The sequence below is a fragment of the Nuphar pumila genome, chromosome 2, assembly GCF_984573655.1.
Source record: "Nuphar pumila chromosome 2, dmNupPumi1.hap1.1, whole genome shotgun sequence".
Classification (NCBI taxonomy): Eukaryota; Viridiplantae; Streptophyta; class Magnoliopsida; order Nymphaeales; family Nymphaeaceae; genus Nuphar; species Nuphar pumila.
Window position 1 is genome coordinate 119,097,638 of NC_143250.1, and position 20,564 is coordinate 119,118,201.

The 20,564-nt window shown below is 37.9% G+C and overlaps 1 protein-coding gene across 1 annotated transcript in view; it reads left to right on the forward strand.

The window, feature by feature from the left end:
- Positions 1-7,528, forward strand: part of LOC149846911 (kinesin-like protein KIN-7K, chloroplastic) — a 99,049-nt gene extending 91,521 nt beyond the window's left edge. Inside the window, exons 18-23 of the mRNA XM_089996655.1 lie at positions 4,595-4,735; positions 4,825-4,950; positions 5,038-5,088; positions 5,291-5,338; positions 5,439-5,636; positions 6,792-7,528. Coding sequence (XP_089852781.1) covers positions 4,595-4,735; positions 4,825-4,950; positions 5,038-5,088; positions 5,291-5,338; positions 5,439-5,636; positions 6,792-7,385 — 1,158 coding nt within the window. The 3' untranslated portion in view covers positions 7,386-7,528. The remainder of the gene's footprint in view (positions 1-4,594; positions 4,736-4,824; positions 4,951-5,037; positions 5,089-5,290; positions 5,339-5,438; positions 5,637-6,791) is intronic.
- The last annotated feature ends 13,036 nt before the right edge of the window (positions 7,529-20,564 follow it).

Consider the following 20,564-nt stretch of genomic DNA (forward strand, 5'->3'; position numbering starts at 1 on the left):
CATCTATTATAAAAACTACAATCTTTCAAGATTAGTTGAAAGATTTTGCTCAAAAAAAAAAAGTGTGTCAATTCCATTGTCTCCCATGGCAAGAGGCCAAGCTCTGTAAGGCCCCTCAATGTAGAAGATGACCTCATAGAGGAGTATCCAGGTTCGGTCACTTGTAGATTTTTTTTGGACCACATATAATGACACGTATGTTAGAAACTAATGCACAGGGAGACAATCCACTATTCAGAACCAATACAGGCAACATTAGGTAATGAAATTGGTCATAAAATGCATAGCACATGGCTTTCACCCTCACCAAGTGATGAGAGCATTTGAATATAAAGTTCCTGAGAATTTCCTGGGTCTTACTTTAATATAACCTGGAATTAGCCCAAATAAAAACCAAAAAATGTAGGAATGACAATGAGAAATCACCTAAACATAAACACTAAAAATGTTATGTGAGGACCGGATCAGAAGCTGCAGAAAACAGAACATAGACAAACCTGAAATTGAGTGTGACGTTGAAGCCTATTTGCATTATCCCCAAAACGGTTATCATCCAGTCGTATACTAGGTTCCACATAGCTGTCAACATAGCTCTATTAGCATCAGTTTGAGTAGACCACAAGGCAGTTCTGCAGACAGGTTCAAAAGGTCAATTCAATAGCAAAATCAACCTCAATGGAAATAGCACTAAACTTCACAGTAAGGCTTAGGTTAAGAAGTGTGGAAATCTGTTTCTGTAACAGCAATTTACACAAAGAAGAAATAACAGTGTTCTTAAGGCAGCCTGGATGCTTAGCAAATAACCAAAATAAGTTTCAGTTAGTGGCCAGGTATGGCATCATTATCATGACTATTTATTGTATACAATGGTCACTGAACTCCCTCACAATTTGAAGATAAGCTTTTCAACTTGAGAATATTAGAACAGAAACAATGTTTACCACGTGGCATGGAGCAGTTCCACCCTATGAAACCCAAATCACAGTGTTATTCCTATTCCAAAACAACTCATCATGGTCAGCATGCAACCTATCATGGCCACCCACCATCCCTCCCGTGCAGAATGCTTAAATGTATTTGTTATACGCCATCATTATGTAGATTATATGTGATTTAACAATAAAATCAACAAAATCTCATGCTCTTATTCACCATCTCAATGATACCTTTTTGGTGGTTCTAGTGTTTGAATTAGTGTTTGCATATCCAATTTACCAAGGCCTGAAAACAAATTCAAAAAATCAAACCTAGATTAAACATAATTTTTTTATTTAATTAACTTGTAGATTTCAGCCTAACACATAATTAGAGGCATAACATGCAAAATCATTTCAGTTAAACCAAAAAATGTGAAATGCTTCTCAACCAATATAAAGTTCATTCATGGGACTTACATAAGAATATAAATCATCATCATATTGACAAGTCAACACAAAAGATAAAGACCATCATGTTACTGCAACAGGAAAATAAAACAAATAGTTTCTAACAATCCCTTGTTCCCTAAATGTACCTTCTAGAGACAATGCAGCATGAGCTTCATCTGGTGGCTGAATTTCTGTGAAACTTCCACCATCACTAGCCAGATCAATGACCGACAAATCTAGAGAAATGCAACAATAAAAATGAAATGGTAAGGACAACAAACCAAAAGATAACACAAATTTCAAATTATAAAAATAGAATGACATCTACTTAGTCATGGACTGCTAGCCTCTCAACACTGAGCATCATAAAATTTGCAATAACCATCTGACATTTTTTGGAATGCAACAAGTAGGGAACTTTAACCTTCACCCATTTTAGGAACAAAAAAATATAATTTCAATATAATTTAAACATTTGTTAGGTAATCACTCATTTATCTCCAAGTTTTAACACTAACATTTTTCTTCATTAACCCTTGTTTCAAAGACAGGGTTTCCCACCAATCGATGTAGAACTGAGACAGGACACACGAATCACATCAGCCTTGTCATATTTGAGGCAAAGAAAAACAAATGAAACAAAGAAAACATAAAGAAAAAGAAAATAAGAGAGAGAGCTTCATAAATCGGCTGGAAGAGAAAAATTAAGTAGGGGAGGAAGGAGAGAATAGAAGGGATCAGAATATTTTCTTGGTTTAAGCACTCCTAGGTTTTGGGAAAATTTTGCTAATTTACATATTTCTGATCAATTCTAAGTGGGTAACTTATTATTAGGGTCAAGTTCACAGAAACTAACAGAGGCACCTACTTGATGTTTTTCAAGGACTGTCACATGGTTATTTGATTTTCAACAGGGTAGGTGGCTTGCACATAATGAAGACAAGATGTGCCACTATAATTTCCCCAAAAAAATTAGAACAACATTTATAAAAAAAAATTGAAGTTAGTAGCGTGATAACAAACCGATGACAGCAAATGATAAGATGTTCAATCAAACTCAACCTTTCACACTGACCATACACAAGAATCAACAACTCTGCATAACAAAAAACTTCATACTTGACTAATAGCATGCCAACTTTTACCATTTTCAACTCTTCTCGCTTCATTCACTTGATCACCATTCTTGGAGGAAAGGTGTTTAGTAGATGGTAGGTGCTTATTAGAGTTATTCTCCAAAGAATCCCTGTTAAAGAAAGAAAAACTTGGCTTCAGGCATGTAGGATGAAATCATTCAGTTGGGTTAATTATTCACCTCTCCCCTAGAGACATGATATTGGGTTCAGCTTCACAATTGGATGGGCTACCTGTTTCAAATCCCAACTATCACAAGCAATGCAATATCTGTGGTTTGACGTAACCCATGACAAGAACGAGAAAATGAATAACTCATTTTATGACATGAATGTTGAAACAAAAATTAAAGAAAGGTTCAAATATCATAGAGTTGAAGATTTTTACATGCTTTGTCCATGCAACCAGATTGAATGGAGATACCAAGCACTTCGAACACTTGAGAAGCACGATCAATAGAGCCCAAGAGTGTGAACACCAAGAGGCTCTTATACCATGAAATAAAATCATAGTGTGCACAAAAGTAATACCACTAATGGGCTACAAGTGAGCAAAGTGTACACAAACACAAAAGCTACTAGTTGGCAAAAATACAATACACCATAAGGGCACACACAAACCACTCACAAAGAGGGAGAGAGCACAAATAAAATAAAATAAATACTTTATAGAATGCTTAAAACAAGCATAACTTGAATAGGGACAAGAGGTTCCTTTAAATACAACACAAGAGGCCGTGGGAGCTCCCAATGGCTCTTATGGTCTAAATGTCCATATAGCCCCTAGCCTATTTCAAAAGGACAAAATAAAAAATACAAATTTGTCCCTAGAGAACAAAACCTATTACATTGAATAAAAAGATCAAAATGCCCCTAGAGGGCATTACCTATTACAATATAGAAAAATATAGTATATATGCATAGAAATGTGTGTGTAGATATATATATGCCTTATTACTGAAGATTTCATTCCTCTAGCACATAATCACCTTTCAATGCCAAGCTTTTTTCACCTCTGGCCTTTCACCTGTTCTCATTACTGAAGATTTCATTCCTCTAGCCCATAATCACCTCTCGATGCCAAGGTTTCAAGTAGTGTTTGGAGTGGCAGGATTCAATCCATCGTTTCCTATTTGGTCCCTCTTTCTATAGCTTGATGGGCTTGGAGATTTTTGAAAAATGATGGTTTTCTTGTTGGTGAACAATCGACATGTGTGATATACTTAACTTATTTGGGAGAACTTCCAAATTGAGCGCCTCTGATTGGACACCACATCTCGACTAGCTTGTTCCAATGAAGTTTTGATCTCCTCAACTATGGTACCCAGACACTCCATTTTGCCCTCTGTACCTGTGTTGACACGTGTATCCCCGTGTCGACACGCGTATCCCCATGTCGACACACGTCAACACCCCGACATGTCATTTTACCCTTCGTACATACAAGTTTGTATTTAATTTATAATTTGTAATTCTATTTTCAGTTTATAACTTTGTCTTTTCAGTATATAATATATATTTTAGATATGGCATATGTATTTAGATTATATTAAGTTTATTTTGAATTTAATTTGTATTTATGTGATATATATAGTTGTGTCTTCATACCCACATTTTTTGGAATTGTCATATCGTACCCGTATTTTGTATTTATGTGATATATATAGTTGTGTCGCCATACCCACATTTTTTGGAATTGTCATATCGTACCCGTACCCGTACCCGCACCCGCACGCAGGTGACATAGCCTCAGCATGAGCTGTTTTGTTCTCTTATTAAATGATTCATGTATTAGGTTCCACTTGCCTCATGCTTGGAAAGTAATGTCTGTTTCATTCTACAAAGAGTTTTTTTTCTTTGTTCAAAATGAGTGCACACACACTTGCACAATCACAGATCTCATCATGTTCCAATTTTCATCATTATCATGAAAACTTTGGAAGGTTAATGCTAAATGAGAATTTATTATTTTCTGTAAGAGTAAGCATTATGTGGCATATGCTAGAACTAATTGCTGTTCTGTTTCTTGGAATTCATTTTATTGTATTTTTAGCATCCTCATCTAACGAGTGTAAATGTTTTCCCTAATGCCAGCCTGCTATCAAATTTGTTGATCAAATTGATCTGCTTATGGAGCAAGTGAAGATTTTATCTGGAGAAGTTGCCCTCAGTTCAAGTACTTTGAAGCATCATTCTGAAGATGCCACAGATAATCCAAAAAAGGAGCAGATTGAAGTAAGTTTGAGTGGTTCTTTTTTGTCAAATCTTCGATTTGGTTACTTTGGGTATGAAGTAGCTTATTCCTGATGTTCTTTGTGCTGAAGATTGAGATGAAAAAGCTAAATGATGAAATCTTGGAGAAAAAGCAGCAAATGGCTGCTCTTGAAAGATCAATGATTGACTCCATTCAGGCCAGTCAAAATAATATGGATTCCTTGGAACTATCACAGGTAAGGAATGACTTGTTGATTTGTGTATATTGCAAGTGTTGAGATGTTCCCTTTGATGGCATATTAGCTCACCATTTTCTCATGCAGTCTTTTGCAGATCTTGCTGTGCAACTCACTGAAAAGTCTTTTGAATCTGAGGTGAATTATCTCTTCATGCACGAGTTGGTTTGGATGACTGCCTGCTACACCACTGTATTACCACAACAGATTTCCTCACTCAGTGTTACAGGACTAGGAGATCCTTAATAGTTTCATTGATATGCTACTATTGAAATACTAGCTGTTCCATTTGTATTTTGTCATGCTTTATTACTCTATTGATGTTCGATTATATTTTCAGGTAAAATCTGCTGATAATAGAGTAATGCAAGAGCAGTTACAGGAAAAGGTTTGACTAACCATTTACGAACTGTGCATAGATTTAGCTATGAAGCATAAAACAAGTTGTTACTAATTGTCAGTTCTTGCCATTTTCCTTTTGTGATCAGATTCGTGAGTGTGATGGACTGCAGGAAATGGTTGCTTCTCTAAAGAAGGAGCTGTTTGATGCATTGGCAGCAAAAGATGCTAATGTGATGATGACTCACTGCCATAGCATCGAAGCTATCTGTCAAACAGATTTAGATTCTAATACTTTTGATGAATTCAAAATGGAATTCACAGGTGAACTGGTTGTCCAATCACAGGTAAATTATTTGAATCTTTTACAAAGTGGATTCTACTGTTTTATGTGCAACAAGGTATTGGTTTAATTTTCTTAGTTGATTAGTGTCTTGGTTGAAGATGCTCTTTGGAAATTTAATATATTATGCAAATGCATTTATGTGACCTGGCTTTAGGCGAGGGTTCCTCATCATAAAAAAAATGTATGTCGAGTCCATGCCATCTGGCACGTTGTAAAATCTTACCATCACTCTTTTACAAATCTGCCTTAACTATTTGTAAGTAGTTAATCAATTGCCTGTGTTTTGATGCCATATTCTTGGTTGTGCTTTTTAGTAGGAAGCATTGTTTTTGTTTCTCATGATAATGGACATCTCAACTGCTTTGGCAGTTTGAATTGAACAATGATGGATACTTTTTGCTACTAATCGTTTACAGCTTGGGAAGGTTGTCTGAATTCATAGAAGTGAAAACGTTCTCTGTCATGCTGACAAATGCCTAGTTTTCTTACCATGTCAGTATCACAGCACTAAGTCCATATTCCAACTCCAATAGAATTGAATGTCAATAATTTTTTTCTGAATATTATCCCATTGATATTATGATATATTCAGTTTATAGTTATTCTGACAAATGTTTCTTCTTAGAATATCACGAGTATATAGACCTTTGGAAGTCCATACTAACTCCAACAGAACCACTATAAACAACAATAACTTGTATGTTTTATCCATTAATTCTTTGATACACTCGGTGTAGCTATAAAAGTTCGAAGGTTTTGCGTCCAAATTATTGTTTGTTTGGTCAATGTGATGACAACTCATAATCTTTTGCCAATCTATTATTTTTTTTTTGGTTTACATGCTTTATTATAATATATCAGATAGTTTGAATCTGTTTCCTATCCTTTTTAATATTCCTAGCATTATATTTCCTCATTTTTTTCTTGATAAAAGCCTAAGACAAAACACACTGTTCAATGAATTCGTACTAACTTGATGGGTCTCAGATTACATTTCAGTTTTTGTAACTATAATGTATAGTTTGTTGATTATGCTTTTGTCCTGCATTAGACATTTTATATGCTATGGCTCTCCTAATCATAATGAGCATTCATTCCGCTGCCCACCATATATACCATGTATTTTGGTTCTCACAGTTTGTTTGTCCTATTTTAGATCATTGAGGAACTAAACCAGAGAACAAGTAAACTGGACGAAGAAAAATGCCAACTCGAATCCCGAAATCAGAAGCTATCAGAGGAAAGCTCCTACACAAAGGAATTAGCGTCTGCAGCTGCAGTAGAACTCAAGGCACTCTCTGAAGAAGTTACCAAACTAATGCACACGAATGAGAAGTTGACCGCTGAGATTGCATTGTTGAAAACTCCGGCTCAGCGCCGAGTCAACGGTGGAACAATCAATTCCAAGAAGCATGGTCAAGTCAAGCAGCACCAAAACCAGGGGCCATCCTTGACAGAGATAAAAAGAGAACTTGCCTTGAGCCGTGAAAGGGAACTCTCTTACGAAGCTACATTTATTGAAAAGGAACAAAGGGAGGTAGAGCTTCAAAAGATGGTTGAGGAATTGAAAGAACGAGAAGCTTACCTTGAAAATGAGCTTGCAAACATGTGGGCCCTGGTAGCAAAGCTGAAAATATCTCGGGAAACTGATGAAGAGAACTCTGAAACGCAAGAATTTCGGCAGCAAGAGAAAATTGAGAGCTGCAAAACTTCAAGAAAACCATTTGTTCGAGTCTGTGAATCTAGGTAATTTTGCACCCTCGTGTTCTTCCTTAAGATGCATCGATCAATGTGGCTCTGCGTGAAGGAATACGGATTGTCAGTGGCGGTGGTTTGCGCTTGCCTGTTCCTTTTCTCTGCCAAGTAATCAGTTTGAGCTGAAATCAATTATTTTGGTCCTTTTTCAGTTTTCTTCATTTGGCTTAATTCTGTGGGCTATTGCCTCACTGACATTTGGTTGTATATAAATGGGTTTCCCTTTTATCTTTGACTAAAACAGCAGTACACTGCTAGCAGAGAGAGAGAGAGAGAGAGAGAGAGAGAGAGAGAGAGAGAGAGAGAGAGAGAGAGATCCAAAATATCTTGGACTAATATGGGTCATCGAACGGAAATCAATCAAATGATGGAGACGACCATGTTGTTCCACTTCACCATCAATCTCTCCGTACCATTTCCACAAGGATGGCTTTTTTGCTTTGCACCATGCTTTCGCCTTGTTCTTATTTGTCTTTCCTCTCCATGGTATTTACGTAAGCAACACTGGTACTTTGAGCAACTGATGCTCGGCAAATAAAGCCTACCTCCACGTACTCGTTGACAGAGAACCTCAACTTCACCTTGCGCAGCCGCCCCCACCCTTACCAAGAACCCTGACAGCATCAACCAAGAGCCTCAAATAAATCGAGTCTTACCGTTAGTGGATTGAACTTTTTGAATGGTGGTCTTAAATTCTTAATATTTTGTGAGTGGTTAATTTTTTAAGGGACGGTGCAAAACAAAAACGTGTTTGCGTGTGTGATTATCGCAATTTGATAGGTGCAATTCTGAAGATTTTCAAGGAGGAAATGGGTTGGCTTCCAATTGACCCCACCCCTCGCATTAGATTCGATATTGCAACTCTTACTTTCTGCTCATTACCTCTGGGATGAACCCTCACCCCCAAACTTAAGAAAAATAAGGAAGTTAGTTTAAATGATCATTTGTAACGATCCCAATTTATCCTTGTAAAAAGTGATTTTTTTTAAAACAATTGCAGTAACAATATCTAAGGATCCGGGCTCTCATAAATTTAATATATACCAAATTATAACTCATAGTGCATTGAATCAATGAAGAATAATCAACTTTATTAATCAATGAAATAAATGTCAAATAAGATAAAAATAATAAAAATCGTCTATCACAAGGAGCTACTCTGTCAAGAACCCAAAACATGTTACACAAGGCTCGCAGTCTCGAATTCTTCTAAGAATTCAAACAATAAGAAAATAACATAAATCAAATTCATGCATAATTTTAGAAGAATATCACAACAATAATTTTCATAATCGACTTACCATTTAAGCATTTAAATAAGTATCATGCAAAATAGAATAAGCATGAATGCATAAACTAATGTAGAATAGTAAAGATGCATGATTTAATGTAGACGCATGAATAACTTATTAAGTTATTTATATGAGTTGCTTTTGTATGCATGTCTATATTAAATGTACATAATTTTATTTTTAAACCCGTGGATACTCAAAACAGGTACAACATTCATAATGTCCAAGTTAGGTTCTCAGTTGTGGTCTAACACACAATTTATATTTTATTACTGGGTTTCACATTCGTTCCTCAACCGACATCAGAAATCACTGTCGTCAATCGAAACATTAGAAATCCTCACCTAATGGTGGGACATCAATAAAAATCTTCAACCATTGATGCAACTTTGTTAGTATATCAATGACTACAGCTGAGTCAATAACATCACCCCAGACAAAGTGGTTGAATCTCGATAAAACCATAGTCGGGAGGAGAACCACCATATCGGCTTTAGAGGCACAATTGCACATAGAGTTTTAGTATCCTCACGATTTCTCCAAAACTGTCATCCAAGATTTTCACACTGTGAAAAAGACATCAAGGAAGAGATTAATTACATTGTTCAGTCTCTTTTACTTTTTTAAGCAAATTCAAGTTTTTAATGCAAGAACTGTTTTGTAAATCAATATGCAAAACCAATTTTGGGCCCTTGCCCACATAATTTAACAATGCAATTAATTTTGAAAAACTAATAATTTTCATAAATAAATTTTGCAATGCATAAATTAAAATCAACATGGGAGCAATACTTGCTTCAGGCCCACGCGGTCGCAGTGGTTCACATTTGACCACAAAAGCATCTTAAAGTGATTTATGCATCTTTTTACAAAATTTTAATGAACATAAAACACACTTGTTTTACTACATGTTCATGATGCGCATTCAATCATACAAAAAGAATGCACATAAAGTCAATTACATACGCATGTGAACAGATGCTTACAACACACACTATCTTGATTTATTTCATGCATAACATCCAAATATGCATATGATCATATTTATCAAACATTAAAATAACTTTAGAATTTTCATGTGTATGATATGCACATCTGCAACATATTAATTGAATGCATAAACATGCACAATCAAATCCAAATCATGTATAGTACCCTGCAGTTCACATGAATGAAGGTTTGAACGTAAGAACATTGTTGAGAATCAACATCCAACACAGTGCCAATCTTATCGAAATGCACAAGCACACACTCTATCAAATTTGATTTTTTTTCACAACATAATCATGCTCAATGATATGCTGACAATAACATGTCATTGCTGCACTAATATGAGCAGAAACATGTTGTCATCAACATGTTAATGCAGTAAAAAATATACACATGTTGTTGATAGCATGCTGTCATTGCTCGAATGTGAGTAGTGAGAAGCTATCAACAACATGTTGCTGTAAAATCGTGCACAGCAGCATGCTGTAAACGAGTCAGTGCTGCACAGTTGTGCAGTACTGTGATACCCAAACAGTTCACAAAATCAGGTATATATGCAGTCGATAATCAGTCCACAACTTGCTAAAGAAATCAGAGTTGCTGATAGCCAAACATGTATATAATTATCCTTCGATGACAACCAACAAAATAACATATGCTCCAAACAACATCACAACATAAATTCAGCATTCATGACAGTTTGCATGTCAACATAAATTCAGTTATGATGGTAGACAACATAACAATATAAATTCAGGTTTGATCAATATCTAGAACCACGTGTATTCTAGTCAAATTATCACCCAAAACAATACGTATTCAGCTCTAATCAACACCTAGAAACTGTGTGAAATCATGTCTGATTAGCACCCAGAAACAGTGCATGATCAGATTTGATATCAGCCCACCAAAATGGATTAAAGTCAAATTTTGATTCAGAGTTAATATTTTGATATTAGATATGATGATAGTCCACAAAAATGGCATGTATTCAAATTGATAACAGTCAACAAAAATGACATGAAATTTAGATATGATGACAATAGTCATGAAATCAGATTTTATACCATGAGATCGAATCTGATGACTGAATGCTAACAATCAAGACAGTAACAAAGAAATAAATTTTCCTTTTGCTTTTATAACAGTCCAACGATATAACATGTATACAACTCGACAAGACATCTTTACACGTACAAGCACATAATGCAAGTCTGAAAGAGTCGGCAAATCTGATCAGATTTGCACACCACAATCATATTGCAAGACTGATCAGATTTGTACTCAGAAGAGTTGGCAAATCTGATTAGATTTACACACCGAAATCAGCAGATTCTGTAATCGAAGAATAGTTTCAGCAATATGACAAACAAAATAGTTTTTAACTTAGTAACACATGATCAGCCATCATGGATCCAATATTACATATATATATATATATATATATATATATATATATATATATATATATATATATATGTGCATAACAGAAAAATTGCTAACCCATGCTCTCATTAATACGAAAAAAATTGATATCTACCACAAACACCGATATTTTCAGGATTTGGTACTTTAGGAAAATAAAAAATCTTAGGAAATAATTATATATCTATACATATATACATGAAATCACCACTATATATATATATATATAGAGAGAGAGAGAGAGAGAGAGAGAATCTGATTTTCTTTAATCCATCTAAACTTATGCATAATCAAATTTAAAATTATTTCTCTCCACATGAATCTAGAGAGAAACCCGTACCTTAGTTTGGATGTGCAGAAAGATAAAAAATTGTAGCATGTTTGATGAGAAGGATGAATTTTCTTCATTCCTCTTTTTTTTTTCTCTTCTTCCTTTTCCTTTCTTTCTTTCTTTTCTCTTTTTTTTATTTCTCTCTCTTCTCTCTCTCCGACAAGTTGGGTTCTCTAACTCTCTCTCTAGAAACTCGAGTTCTAGAGAGAGGGAAAAGTCTCCTCTTATATTCTATTATCCTCTTATTTTATTTATTTTATTTCTAGTAGCCAACTCCTTATCTTCTCTTTTCATTTGTTTTATTTTTTTTAACTAAGAGAACTCTCTAGAGGGTGACATCCCCTTTAGAAAACTCTCTCCTTTAGAGGTTATCCTCTTATATCATATTTATTATTTAATTTCTTTTATTAAAGATTTATCTAGAGGGTGACGTCCCCTCTAGAGAACTAATTTAGGTAGAGTTCTAGTTTATGTAGAACTCCACCTTATCTATTAAATAAATTCATAATTTATTATTTATTTTATTAATTGTTTAATATTTAATTAAATAATAGATTTTAAGAATATTCCAGAGGGTGTTGTCCCCCACTGAAAGTCCTCCCATAGTAGAGTTCTACTCACTTTAACTTTTAAATTGATTTTAAAGTTTTAAATTGGTCATATTTGAATTTCGGATCCAGATTCAGATCCTTATCCAAAATCTATATGGATCTAACCTGAACCAAATTCTAGTTAATATGGGTCTTGGATTGGGTCTAGATCCATATAAACTTGGATCAAACTAATCAGATCCAGTCTGATCCAATCTAGAAAAAGATAAAAATAGAGGCATGTCATTTTTGAAAAATGCAATTTTTGGGCCAACCGTAACCCAATTTCAAAAAAATAAGGTACTAACACTCTCAAAATTATGAGACACATCTAATAGTATACTTATCTGAATTTAACTCAATTTTTGCTTGATTTTAAAGGTAAAAAACAAAAAATTTCTCAAAGATTACTTGGCTCGACCAGATCTTGTCAGTGGGCACTGGGCCACGCCTAGACTCAGCTGACATCACCTACTTTTAAGGATATTTTCCACAATTTTTATCATATTCATTAAATACTTAGCCAAAATTTCATAATTTTTAAATTTATAAATCATGGAAAAAAACACGATATTACATCCCTACCTCCCTTAAAAGAATTTATTCATAAAATTAGAAACGTACTGAATAAATATGGGTAGCGATTACGTATATCTGCCTCAAGCTCCCAAGTACACTCATTCAGTATGTGATGCTGCCAACGCACCTTCACGAACGGGATCATCCTACTACGAAATATCCTCTCCCGACGATCCACAATCTCTACTGGCCTCTTCTCTATCATCAAGTCAGGTTGTACCTTAATCGTCTTATAGTGAATCACATATGAGGGATTCAGTACATACTCCTTAATATCAAGACATGGAAGACGTTGTGAATCTGAGAAAACTGAGGAGGAAGCGGCACACGGTAAGCTGACTCACCAATGCGCTCAAGAATCTCGAAAGGTCCAACAAACCGAAGGCTCAACTTTTCCCTTCTTTCCAAACCAAAACACATTCTTTGTAGGTGAGATTCGAACAAAAATGTGATGGCCTATGGCAAAACTAAACTCTCTACGCCGCTAATTGATATATCTCTTCTGCCTGCTCTGCACCACAGCCAACCTCTACCAGATCAATTGTACCTGGTCTGAGTAGTGCTAGATGACCTCTGGAGACTCCACTGCTCACACTCCAACCTCATCCTAGCGTACCGGGGATCTGCATGGTTTGCCATACCAATACTGACATGGTAACCATTGTTGTACGAGAACTTTGTAAGCTTCACATGCCTATATCACTCCCCTGCCCAATCCATCGTGCACGCTCTAAGCATATCCTCAAGTGTTTGTATTGTGAGCTTTGTCTGCCTGTTAGTCTGTCGGTGAAACACCATGTTGAACTTCAACATGGTACCAAGGGCCTTCTACAACTGTCACCAGAATCGAGACATGAAGTGAGGGTCTCGGTCTAACTTTCTTTTTAGCTCCTGGAAGCTCTCCTCACACCGAGGTGACCAAACAAACTTCACTCCCTTATACAAAAGCTGAGTCATAGGAGCAACTATACAAAAAAAAGTCTTGTATGAATCGATGCTAGTAGCCCACCAATCCCAAGAAACTCCTAATCTCTGAATCTGTCATCGGCTGCTCCCAAGACAACACTGCCTCCACCTTGGTTGGATCAACCTTAATGCCCTTTTTTGAGATCACACGATCGAGAAACATCACCTTGTCAAGCTAAAATTCACACTTCAAGAACTTAGCATACAACTTACATTCTCTCAGTGTTTGCAAAACGATCCATAGATGCTCTCGGTGCTCCTCCACGCTCTTAGAATATATCAGGATGTCATCAATAAACACAATGACAAATGAATCCAGCCATAAACTGAAAACCCTATTCATAAAGTCTATAAACACTACAGAGGCATTGGTGAGTCCGAAGGACATCATCAAGAACTCATAGTGCATGTATCTAGACCTAAACGCAGTCTTCAGAACATCCTCTGCCCTGATCTACAACTGATGGTACTTGAAACAAAGATCGATCTTAGAGAACACATTTGTTGTCAGCAATTGATCGAATAAGTCATCAATCCTAGGCAAAGGGTACTTGTTCTTCACAGTTACTTGGTTCAACATGTGGTAGTCTATGTAGAGTTGCAAAGACCCATCATTTTTCTTGACAAAAAGAATTGGTGCACCCCAAGGTGACACACTCGGCCTAATAAAACCCTTGTCAAGAAGTTCATGTAGCTGCTTCTTCACCTCAACAAGCTCGCAGATGCAATGCGATACGGCATGCGCAAAACTAGTATCGTACCAGGCACTAGCTCAATCAAGAACTCAATCTTCTTGTGAGGCAACAAACCCGATAAGTCCTCAAAAAAGACATCTGAAAACTCACAAACCACGTCCAACTACTTCAAAGGTGACTCCTGACTGTCTGTCGCAGATACACTGGACAAGAATACCACGCAGTCCTGCCTGTGATACTTGGAGATCTTCATAGTCGAGACAATCTTTACCTCACTCACCGGCCTACCCGCCTAAAACACCAGCGTAGACAAATTGAGGCGTTCTAACAAAAGCTTCTTCTCCCGACACTAAAAGGTCGTATTGTGTCTGGACAACCAGTCCATACCCAAAAAGATATTATAGAAAGTCATGTCTAGTATGATCAGGTCGGTAAACAACTCATACCCCTCGATGACCACTCGAGCTACAGAAAGATACTTCCCACAATGAGTAGACACGCCCATATGAGACATAACATCGAGAGCCTTCTCTATGCTAGATGGAACGAGGTCAAGCAAAACCTTAAAAGAAGTCAAAATGAACGAATGGGTAGCACTCGAATCGAACATAACATTAGCAAGATGGTCAACGATTACGAATATACCTTCGATCAGGTCAGCCTGAACCCCCTGCTCGACAGTTGTGGCAGCGTACACTCTCCCATTAGTCCTCCATTGTGCCTACTACTGAGGCCTCTAGTATTGTCTACCTTGAGTCACCAGCTTGTTTAGATAGTAGGGCATGATGTATTCTGGCCATTGGCACTGATAGCAGACCTCATTGAAGAGCGGATAACAACCATGAGGATGGCTCTTATTGCACCTTCGACACACTGACTGAGCCTTCCCCTGTTGGTCCTCTGCCTATTCGCCTTACCCCTTACGCCTTGCCACCCACAGGTGGGTTCTTTTTCGCGTCGCTACTATTGCCGATCTCGTTGCCTCCCTTCTGCAATCCACCCTTGAACCATTCTCATTTCTCGTTCATAATGGATGCAGACTCAATTATATCATTGAACGCCGTAGGCTGTATTGCGACCCAAAGTGAAATACAATTGCCAAGTGACCCAACAACCAACAGATGTTGCCACAACAAACTTATACGTCGATAGAAGACAAGCGCCAACGTGAGCATTCATTCGGCAAGACTCATTCATTGAGTAGTTCAATTATTGCAGCATGCTTGCTCAGTGCTTAGTCACCAAATGTGTGACACGTCAATCTGCAGGGTATGCACAACAGATTGTGTCAGGCGGGGTAACTAGGTTCAATGCATAGGAAAGTCAGCTTGGGGACCACCTGCACAAATAGCCAGTGCATTGCCACTTTAACACCTTAGGCAACAGTGGCTAAAGGCCAGGGCAGTTACGCATAACAAAAGCGCCACCTCAGTCGAACTACATTCAGTGCATGGGCACCTATGCACCAACTCAGCTGGGCAGATTCAATGAATGGAAGCCTATGCACATGGACCACTTGAAGCAGTTAGGCTTGAAACAGTTGGTATTCTAATTAGCTATGTGGTTTTGCTTAAGCCGGTTTACGGTTTTGTACTGGCCTATAAATAGGCACCATTGGCATTTATTTTGTATCTTTTGAAATATTGAAATAGAATTTGGGACTTTGGTCTTTGGGAAGGGAGTTTCTCTCTTTGGTGCCGCAAGGCATTCAGATCTCCTAATCGGGGATTTTGGAGGACTATGCTTTGGCATGTTCCTTTCGGCCAATGCCAGATAGTCTAAAGCTATTCGACTTGGATTCGAGCTAAGATCAAGTTCTTCGAGCCTTGATCATGCTCATCGCACAACCGGCGAATCACAACAGATTTCTTGCATCTTCAGTGCCACTGCAAAGATGTCAAGAGTGCAGTGCTCTATCCAAATAATCGGTGAGTGCTTGACTTCTTGCAATTGATAGTTCGACACTTTGATTTACTGCTTGCAATTGTTTCGGTGCCGCATGATGTTTGTTACGAGAATTGCATTGATTAGGGCAAACGAAGGGAGGTTTTTCGCTTGAACGTGGAAGACTCTAATTTGCATCCAAGGGAGGTTCTTTGCTTGTTCGAACTAGCGCCTGTAGTCCACAAGCCCAGGCTTAAACTTGTGACAACAGACGAATTGGCCATACTCTGCTCGTGTGCAAGTCAACCAACTACTTGATCTCATTGTTGCCGCATACTTGTGCATAGTTAAGAGATCTGCCATGTTGCGCATTATTCCAGCACGCTCATACGTGCCATGCATTGATGCAACACCTCTACCATTTCGCACACGAAGTGCACCTGTGTTTCCGCAAGCCGCGCATCACAATGCATGAGCAACCACAACAATGCTGCATTCTACACATCATCATTTGCCACAACAAAGCGCTTAAACACACATTTCTACCATACGTGCCACGCGCAACATCGTTGTGTGCTTTAGTCATTGTCGTGCCCCACACTTCATGCTTCTGCAGTGTCACACACACCTTCCGCGCTACTGCACATCTGTGAAGCTTTCGCATATTGCAATCCTGCATGACATAGCCTCTGCCATGCCATGCATAAAACCTGCTACAACATTGTGCAGCTTCCCTATGTGACTGTCTATTGTTGCAAGAGTTGAATGGACATATGTTATTCCTAATGTTGATGATCCACATCAATGATATATAGTACAGTATAAGCATGCAAACAAAGTTTATGTCTGGTAAGGCTTAACTGTCTTAGCAGCTAGTGGATTTATGTTGGATTGTTGTTGAATAATTGTTGTTGTCAGCATTCATGACCTTGTAACCTAGCCTAAGGCTAGACGAAACCCCTTTTAAAACTTATAATAGTGTAGATTATAGTGGAGAATATCAATCGCACACACTACACTTGTCTACAATTGCTATTTTCATTCCGCGCGCTAGATTTCAAAGGACCTATCAAAAGGTTAAGTGTCTTCTAAATCGATCCAAAAATTAGGGTCCCACCAAGTGGTATTAAAGCTAAAGAAGACCACGGAAGTGCTTTTAAAGCTAAAGAAGACTATGAAAGTAGTCTCAATTCATTAAGCGAAAGAAGGTAGAAGTCCTACATACTTCGCTTTTGAAGTGATCTTTAGGATTTTTTTGCATCAATTCCGGCCATCTCCAGCGAAGTTCAGAGGACCACTACAATTCTGAAGAAATGCATATTACTTCAGCCTACTAGAAATGATTTTCAATCATCAATTAGAAAAGACTAGCCTTAGTGGTTTCAGAAATCACAACAGTCAGTTGATTATGAGATTCTGGTCATCTTCACCATCACCATGTGACGTTATTCATCACTTTTTAGCAAAGTTCTTGGTACTGTAGTACTCTTTGCCTTGCCGAGAATTTAAAGTGTTTGAAGGCTATCTTCATCAGATCATCCATTTGCCCAGGAAAGTGGTGCAAATCAGCCCACTGTGTCACAGCAACTATTCTGTCTGCATACACATGCGACAGTTTACAGGAGGCTAACTTTGGCAAATCATTGTTCAACCATCCGAGTTCAGATTGCCGTATAAATTAACAGGTTATTTAATTTCCATATAGTGTATCCAATGCATCTATTACTTCAAAAAAATCACCTACAGGCAGATTTGTAGAGCGGTCTGAATAGTGGCATTCAGTCACAAACTATTGATTGGTTCTGCTATGTGCAAACTAAACAGTAAACTTCATGGAGTCAGCAATTTCAATGAAGTGGGTGAAAAATAAAATAACGAAGCTGGAAAATAGTTGCTATAGGTTACGACAAGAATAAAAAAGACATGGAGGTTTTGGCTTAGGTATACGCACAATTAAGTAGAGGAAAAGTTGAACTCAACAGCTTCCATTTAACCGAGAAGATTGAAAAATGCTAAGTATTCATTTCTACATTGCTGGACTTAGTAGTGCAATGTACTCGCATGATGGGAAGCATGTGCAAAATGAATAAATTCTCAAGCATGCGACAAGTGACTGACTTATGCGATAAGATTCAATGTCTTTATGGAATTGTGAAGGAACAAATGAAAGGTGCAGAAAATACTTATGTATGACTGTACCTAAAAGACATTGAAGAGGCGCTAGAGAGAGTCGATTGGGAGTTAACAGAAGAGATCAATTTTTAGGTTAATCTGGCAGTCCAAATATATACGAAAGTTGCAAAATGTTGATAAGGTCGACATCAAATTATGATATGGAATGGCTGACATTGCAGTGCACTTGGTTAAGTAGATCTAAACTTTCATGGGAAGTGACGAGGAGATTTTAGAGATTGCAGACTTAGCCACATTCTTCCAAGAAGAGGAGAATGGCTTCTATTCCTTACCTGTGCTTGTGCCAGTTGTACAAGTCAATCCGTGCAGCTGTAGAAAGCTTCAACATGGTGTCGAGAAGCTATTTCTCAAGGACTTCTTCAATGAAAAAGAGTTCAACAAAGATGACATTCCAGTTGAAGTTACCACATGTGGGTTAGCTATCTAAGATAGCAAATTCAGCAAGAAAGAAAAGCGTAAAGAGTTTAAAGGTATACTACCATTGCATGCATTTCTAATTGAGAAGCAAAGTGTCAAAAGAAAATTATTTAGGCTAAAATGCAAAGACGCCAAAGCAATGTACAAAAATAGGGGCAAAAGCATGAATCATCAACAACCACATCTTATCAGCTAGACAATGACAATATGCGGCTTTATTTGAATGGGATGGTTCAAAGAGCAAGAAATTCATGCACGCAAATTTAGTGGATGTTAATAGGCCAACACTTGATGGCCAATCAGCCAAAGACAAACCAGGGCACTAATGCAGGAATGGGACAAGTTTTTGTTTGATCCAGGAGGACAAATACTTGTCAAGTTCAGTGTTTTGGTTATAGGTAGGATAGTAGATTCAATAATAACATAGCACAGTGAATTTGCAAACCAGAACAGTGAGACTCAGCCTCACAGGTATTACCATAGTGAGAAGCAGCGACAATACATCACACTTCAGCGTTAGACAGTGAAGCTAAAGTTGCAGTATTACTCACAGTTGTGTTGTGTACCTTTGTGCAAGACAGAAATGTGCATCCCTTCTGTGTCGCAGCAACACTATATGTGCAAACTACCACGCGCATTCATCCGTCACTACAGCACAGTCTGGTGCGCTCCTCACAGTGTGTTTTCTGCGCCAAACCTTAGCACGTGCATTTTCCTGTGGCAGACAACATTGAGCACCTTAGAGCACTATGGTGCCTCGCTCTTCAGCCCCACACAATACAGTGAGTTGCTGGTACAACACATCACTGCATGATAATTGCGCAAAATTCTTCATTGCCATCAACATGAGTTACCCTAGTTGCACACTCCAATGCATCTGACTGAGCAAAATACTCCTTGTCCAGTCTCTGCACTATTGCACGGGCAACGCTTGTTATGGTTTTATAAGAAGATCATCAAGAGCAAAGTAAAACAACAAGCATTAACTTAGAATCGGGTATCATGCGCCTGGAAGTGAAGTTTTTGTCAGTCAGGGAGGAGGTCTCTTATGGAGGTCCAGTGACGAAGATTCAAAAGTTGCTGAATGTATTCCGGAGAAAAAGATGCTACCAAGGGGGGAAAATAAGCACTTACAGCAATTCTCCTTTGAGGACAAAGGTAAGGAACGCGATGGTGGAATGTTGCAACCCAAAGTGAAATGCAATTGCCAAGTGACGCAGCAACCAACGGATGCTGCCACAACAGACTTATATGTTAGTAGAAGACAAGCGCCAGCATGAGCATTCATTCGACAAGATTCATTCAGCGAGTGGTTCAATCAGCGCAGCATGCTTGCTCAGTGCTTAGTCACCAAACGTGTGACATGACAATTTGCAAGATCTGCACAATGGATTGTGCCAGGTGGGGTGACCAGGTTCAATGCATGGGAGCATCAACTTGGAGACCACCAGCGCAAGTGGCCAGCACATTGCCACTTCAACACCTTAAGCAGCAGCGGCTAACGGCCTGGGCAATTGCGCATAACATAAGCGCCACCTAAGTCGGACTACATTCAGTGCATGGGCACCTATGCACCAACTCAGCTGGACAGATTCAATGAATAGGAGCCTATGAGCATGGACCACTTGAGGCAGTTAGGCTTGAAACAACCGGTATTCTAATTAGCTATGTGGTTCTGCTTAAGCCGATTTACGATTTTGTATTGGCCTATAAATAGATGCCATTGGCATTCATTTTGTATCTTTTGGAATATTGAAATAGAATTTGGGACTTTGGTCTTTGGGAAGAGAGTTTCTCTCTTTGGTGCCGCAA